Source organism: Octopus bimaculoides, chromosome 22, assembly GCF_001194135.2.
Source record: "Octopus bimaculoides isolate UCB-OBI-ISO-001 chromosome 22, ASM119413v2, whole genome shotgun sequence".
In the NCBI taxonomy this organism is placed as follows: Eukaryota; Metazoa; Mollusca; class Cephalopoda; order Octopoda; family Octopodidae; genus Octopus; species Octopus bimaculoides.
Window position 1 is genome coordinate 27,312,558 of NC_069002.1, and position 7,334 is coordinate 27,319,891.

The 7,334-nt window shown below is 37.9% G+C and overlaps 1 protein-coding gene across 1 annotated transcript in view; it reads right to left on the reverse strand.

Annotated features, from left to right (window-relative positions):
• LOC106872988 (major facilitator superfamily domain-containing protein 10) overlaps nt 1-7,334 on the reverse strand; it is a gene marked incomplete at its 3' end in the record, with an annotated part of 88,945 nt that overhangs the window by 13,469 nt on the left and 68,142 nt on the right. The window contains exons 8-9 of the mRNA XM_052975663.1: nt 4,430-4,485; nt 2,818-2,870 (exon numbers count right to left, since the gene is read on the reverse strand). Of these exons, the coding sequence (XP_052831623.1) occupies nt 2,818-2,870; nt 4,430-4,485 (109 nt within the window). The remainder of the gene's footprint in view (nt 1-2,817; nt 2,871-4,429; nt 4,486-7,334) is intronic.

Sequence of the window (7,334 nt, forward strand, 5' to 3'; positions counted from 1 at the left end):
TTGGCTGTTGTTTCTGAAACATTGAGTGACTGAATAAAGATGAATTGCAAATACGAGGGTGCATCAAAAAGTAATGCCATTTTCTTTATTTCATGTAAAGGTTTTGATAAAAATAAATGAAAATTTTCCCAGTTATAAATGATTATATTATTTACGGTCTGGAATATTTTGTTTCTTTACTTTTCAGGTTTTTAGACCGGAAAGGAAAATACAAAATGGCTGCCACCTTAGAGTTACGTCAAAAGCAAAGAGCAATGATTGAATTTCTTGTTGCTGAGGGGGAAACCCCTGTGAATATTCACCAACGATAACAAAATGTCTTTGAGGACAATACTTTAGATTATAGCAATGTATGCAGGTGGGTTCGTCGTCTGAAAGATGAAAAGGTGGGAACTGTGAATGTAGCCGATAAACCCCTTTCTGGCCGTCCGTCCGCTTCTGTGAATAGCAAAAGCAGACGCTCTGATCAGAGAAGACAGGTACATAACTCTTGATGAGTTGGCAGAAAACCTTGAAGTGAGCCATGGAAGTGCTTACAACATTGTCGAATCACTTGGCTTTTCAAAAGTCTGTGCCCGTTGGGTACCGAGAGAGCTGACTACCGAACTTGACTGACAGGGTCAATGCCTGCATTGAACCTCTCGAACAAAGAGGGTTTGAGAGGCAAACATTATTCCAGTGACGAGGAAATGAAAACTGCAGTGAAGAAGTGGCTCAAAGAACAATCAACAGAATTTTACGGGGCAGGGATACATACTCTCATTCGAAGGTGGAACATTGCTATTGAGAGAAACAGTGACTATGTTGAGAAGTAGGGATATGATCCACAGAGGACCAGCTTCATTTTGATGTATGATACATGTTCCGGTGTCGGTAATTATACCTGTCCTAAACAAAATGGCATTACTTTTTTTACTCACCCTCGTACATTAAGACTTGTGGGACAAAGTTGTGCTGAAAGAAAATAATTAGTCTTTAATCTTATCAATGTATAAGTGTAGGCACAGGCATGTAGGAGCGGTTAAGAAGTTCAACTCCGAACCATATGGTCCTGGGTTCAGTCCCACCGTGTGGCACCTTCGCCACAGTGTCTTCTAAAGTCCCGGGTCAACCAAAACCATGTGAGTTAAAGAAGCTCAGCGTGTGTGTGTATATACATATGTATGTATAATTGTGTGTGTGTGTGTATATAAATACGTGTGTATAATGTGAGTGTATATATACGCACGTATGTGTGTGTGTGTGTGCATATAAATACGTGTGTGTGCATATAAAATACGTGTGAGTGTACATATACACACATGTATGTATAATGTGTGCCTGTATATACACACATGTATGTATAATATGTGTGCGTGTATATAAATGTGTGTGTATACACACATATATAAACGTGTTGTGCGTTTGTGTACCCTTGTTTTGCGATTACGAGAAAGTTGTAAACAAAGCGGCACTGTCATGCAAGCAGAGTCCCTAGTCTCCAATTGTCTACGAAAAAAAAAAAAAAAAAAAAACTTGTCTAGCAATAGGGAAATATCACCTTGGAAACAGGTGAGTGTTGACGACAAGAAGAGCATCCAGTTGTAGAAAACTGACCTCAACAAATTCCACTTGACTCATGCAAGCACGGAAAAGTGGAAGCTAAATGATGGTGATGATGATGATGACGATAATGATGATGCTGATGATAGCAGAGGTGGCGATGATGACGATAGTGGTGATGACAATGACAATGATGACATGGTTAGGCCCAGTAAACGTGAGGTGAACTACTGACCATAATACATTTATTTGAAATTTTTTCAAGTTATTGTGTTGTTGTTTTTTGGTTTGTTTTGTTTGTTTGTTGTTGTTTATTCCCAGATGGTTTGTTTGTTGCTGTTGTTGTTGTTGGTCCATTTGAGAACTCAGCAACCCACCTCTTCTGCAAACACTATGCTCTTGTTTCAGTCATTGGACAGCGGCCAAGCTGGGGCACCACCTTAAAGGATTTAATTGAACAAACTGACCCTATCACTTACTTTATAAGTTTGGTACTTTTTCTATTGGTCTCTTATGCCAAACCGCTACGTTGCAGGGACGTAAACACACCAGTACCAGCTGTTAAGAAGTGATGGAAGACAAACACAAAAACACACATACACATATATATGGCGAGCTTCTACACAGTTTCCGTCTACCAAATTCACTCACAAGTCATTGATTAGCCCAAAACTACATTAGATGACACTTGCTCAAGTATCTTCGAGTGTAGTGCTCCGCAGAGGAATTGAACCCAAAGCCACTTGATTACAAAGCAAGCTTTTTAACCACAGTCATGCCTGCACCTAGAAACATTTTTTTCTTCTCTCTTTGATTCGTTAGAAGGAAGAAGAACAGCTCATGACCTTTGCTGGTCATCCAAGGCCAATGTCTCATAACTATTGTAGGTGAACACTTGCAGGATAGAGGAAATACATGAGCAAGGATTCCAGAGGGAGTCAATGCTCTGGGGAAGAAGGATTGTGCATAATGGATGGTTAGTGCAGCACAGGCAGCGTTGGACACAACAGGTGGGTGGAATAGATCAGGAAGATCTGAATAGAGAAAATTGTATGGCATTAGCTAATTCTGAGAAACAGAAGCCATGACAATAATGATAGAAATGAGAGAGAGAGGGGAGACAGCATCCCTGTGAACTGAAGGATGGCATGCGTCCGTTTGTGATATAATTGGATGGTTAACTGTAGGAAGAATATCTAAGTGGAAAACTAATTATCAATAAACTATTCCAATCATCTTAATAAGGAAATTTGAATGTAATACGCAAACACTTACAATACACGCCACCTTCTTTTCTTTCCCAAAAGGGACTCGTCTTGTGTAGCTACCTGGAATTAGAAGATATATCGCAGATGAAAGGACACACAGACAGACAAACATATATATATTTAAACATCAGCAAGAAGAACAGAGTGAACAACTTGTTTTATTGCATAACTCTACAATTGTTTCATCATGTTTCACCAGAAGTCTATAGCCAGATTTTCAAATGTATCATTAGAGCAATCCATTGTTATTGGATGATAGTTTCTAATAGCTGCTACTTGTGGACAGGCTTTATAAAGTGAACTCCGGTCCACTCTTTATCATTTTGCTCACTCAAGGCCCTAATTATCCACAAATTTTGCAGATGCCGCCAATACGCGAAGTTCTCAGTATTATCATTAAAGGCATGAAACTGAGTATTACCATTCTGTTGATAACTGATGAAAAATTAGGGCCTTCAGTGTCTGTCCTACTTGTACATTTTTTTAGCTATCATTTATTTAATGCATTTTTCATTTATTGGGTAACTGACTTTTGTTAGCAGTAAGTTTTTCATATAAATTTACATATTTATATATATAACATGCTTCTTTCAGTTTCCATTTACCAAATTCTCTCACAAGTCAGCCAAGAGGCTATAGTAGAAAACATGTACCCAAGGTACCATGCAGTGTGACTGAACTTGGAACAACATGGGTTGGGAAGTAAACTCCTTAACCACACAGCCATATCTGTTCTGGCAAGTATATATATACATATATATACTTTGAGGAACAACATTTGTAGTTTACTCCAGGAGTATGTACCTTGTATGATATACAGATATGTTAAAACAGACACCAGAGAGACAAGTGTTTGGCAAGACTTGTGAACTTGCTGTGGGAGGTGGAAAATCAAATGTTTTGGACAAAGTCATTCTTCAGGAAAAAGTTAACAGCAACAAAATTAACCCTTTTGCATTTAAACCAGCCAAATCTGGCCTAAATATTCCACCTGTTTTATGTTGAAACTGGCCAGACTCAGCCTCTCATGCCTACCCTTCAATGCCATTCTAAAAGTGGAAATTCACATCATTGAAATCTCAAAGCTGTGAGATAATCCATGATTAATTCAAAACAATGTGAATAAATAAGGATTACATTTCACAGAGTAATCTGAATGCTAAGGGTTAAACCAGCTATATCTGAGCCAAATATTCTACCAGCTTTATGTTCAATCAGACTAGATCCTGCCTCTCACACCCATCCTATAATGTCATTCTAAAGACACACACTCCCATCGAAATCTTGAAGCTATAAGATAATGTAATAACAATATAAAACAACATGAATAAATAAGCATCACATTTGACAGAGTAATTTGATTGCTAAAGAATTAAAGAGAAACAACAGAGATTTACATCCTTAAAATTAAAATAATTTGCATCCAGGTTCCCTAATTTAGGGGTTGTAAAACTTTGCAGCCTCTTATTAGTTTCTCTCCTTTCAACTTTTCCACTGAACAAGGATTCTGCCCAAAACACAAGATTTTCCTCTCAGTATGACAAGTTCAAAGTTCTTTCTGTCAATTTTATTACACACGAGTAAATACATTTGTAGTTTAGTCCAGGATAACAACTCACCTTGTATTAAAGCCATGATACAACCAATGTAAATAAACATAATGCCTTTCTGTAAGCTGTAAAATGAAAGTTAAGTTCGTTAGTTTAAAATCAGGTGATGGAATTCACAACAACATGTTCGAAAAAATACTTTAGAGACCTGTGAACAAAGACTATGGGGATCAATGGAAGAAGAGTGGGAACGAGAAAGGCAGAAAATGTTGAATGCTTTGTTAGGAACAGGACACCAAATGTTGGATTATTCTCAGGAAACTGAGGTAAGTTCTTCTGTGCAATAATGTGCCACACTTTTGAGCTGGTTGTAGTATTATTGAACATACAAAGGCAACTTCTTTCAAAGGACTGTCTTTTAAATGGCAGATTCATCAATGTTGAAGTGAGACACTATAAAATTTTTAGTATCCTGACCGGCCTTCATGCCGGTGGCACATAAAAGCACCCACTACACTCTCGGAGTGGTTGGCGTTAGGAAGGGCATTCAGATTGGAGCCTGGTGTAGCCATCTGGTTCCACCAGTCCTCAGTCAAATCGTCCAACCCATGCCAGCATGGAAAGCGGACGTTAAACGATTATGATGATGTTATATTAAAAAAAAAAAATCAACTCCATTTCCTTCAGTTGCACAAAGAACAAAGAACAACCCTCCTCGCAGTTGAGATCAGCTATCAAACCAACATTAAACTATTAAGCCTTCATGTGGTGACTCATTCTGAATGTCACACATACCTCATTTTCTTTGGTTGCGCTGCTTTTGCTGATTCCCATGACTCTGTCGCCGTCCAATTCCATTATCAGAAATTTGAATTGGGAGCTCAGCTCAGAGTGAATCTTTCATTAGCCGTTTAACACAATCATGGATGCATTGCAGTTACTCTCTTGATAGATCTTGGTGATCCTGACCATTGATCTTCTAGGATTCCTCGGCTCAGCATCAATGAAAGAAGCACCGTTGGCTCAGTTGTACTGTTCCACTGCTTCTTCACAATCCACCATGCTGCAGTCCCATAGCTTCACTGTATCCCTGGCAGGGTAGCTAAATGGATGCTACGCCTTGCCAGAGAGCAGCCCATAACTCTGCAAGGCATGGTCGTCACTCCATGAGCGATTTCTTCTGTCTCTATCTTTCTCTCTAATTCCTTCTCTCCTTCCTTTTCCAAATGGGGTATCTCCTCTTCAACAAGACACCTCTCTCTGTCCCTCTTTTATATGTGACACTTATTTGGTAGCCATGATAAAACTACGAGTTTTGGATGCCAGGGTGGGAGCCCACGCCACCATCTCTTCAGTTATCTGGCCATTGAAAATTCCTGTGAAAAATGACCATTAAACAAAGGGAAATTACTGTGTAGTTGACCGTTATTAAGACAGAAGAGTTATTAGAATGACTGCTAAGTAAGGGGAGGGAGTAAAGGTAAGGGAGTAGAGAAGTCTATAGTGTTCATGTAAGCGCACCAATCCATACATTCGCCTATATTTATATACTAAACCACCCTCTCTTGAAACACACACATGCTCACCCACATTCTTGCCAAAAACTATACATATATGTACATATACATATATGCACCCACATACACACCCACACACACACACATGCACACAACAACCTCGCACCCATACACATGCACGCAAAAAAATTTTATAGGACTGAAAGCAAAAACAGAAGAAAGTGTGGCATCTGAAACTTGGAGTTTTATCATGGCTACCGAATAAGTGTCACATATTTTTACAGATATATATATATATATATATATATATATATATATATATATATATATATATTCTTTTACTTGTTTCAATCATTTGACTGTGTCCATGCTGGAGCACTGCCTTTAGTCAAACAAATCGACCACAGGACTTATTCTTTGCAAGCCTAGTACTTATTCTATCAGTATCTTTTGCCGAACTGCTAAGTTACAGGGATGTAAACACACCAACATCGGATGTCAAGTGATGGAGGAGATAAATACAGATACACAAACATATATATATATACAACGGGCTTCTTTCAGTTTCCATCTACCAAATCCACTCACAAGGCTTTGGTCAGTGTGAGACTAATGTAGAAGACACTTGCCCTGAACCATGTGGTTGGTAAGCAAGCTACTTACCACACAGCCACTCCTGCGGCTATATATATATCTATATATTATCGTTTACTTGTTTCGGTCATACTGGAGCACTGCCTTGAATGAATCAACCCCAGTACTTATATTTCTGGAGCTTGGTATTTATTCAATCCGTCTCTTTTGCCGAAACATTAACTTATGGGGACATAAACACAACAACACCAATTGTCAAGTGGTGGTGGTGGTGGAGGATAAACACACACACACACACACGTATACGAGTAGCTTCTTTCAGTTTCTGTCGATCATATTCACTCACAAGGCTTTGGTTAGTCCAAGGCTCTAGTGGCAGTCACTAGCCCAAGGTGCCATGCAGAGGAACTGAACCTGAAACCATGTGGTTAAGAAGCAAACTTCTTACCACACAGCCATGCCCATGCCTACATTATATACATACAAATATACATACACGCATACATACACATACGTACATACATATACATAGATATACATACATATATATATACATACATACACATACATACACATACATAGATATACATACATACATATATATATATACATATACATACATATACATACATACATATATATACATAGATATACATACATAGATATACATACATACATATATATACATACATACATACATACATATACATACATACATATATATACATACATACATACATATACATACATACATATATATACATACATACATACATATACATATATATATACATACACATACATACATATATATATATACATACACATACATACATATATATATATATATACATACACATACA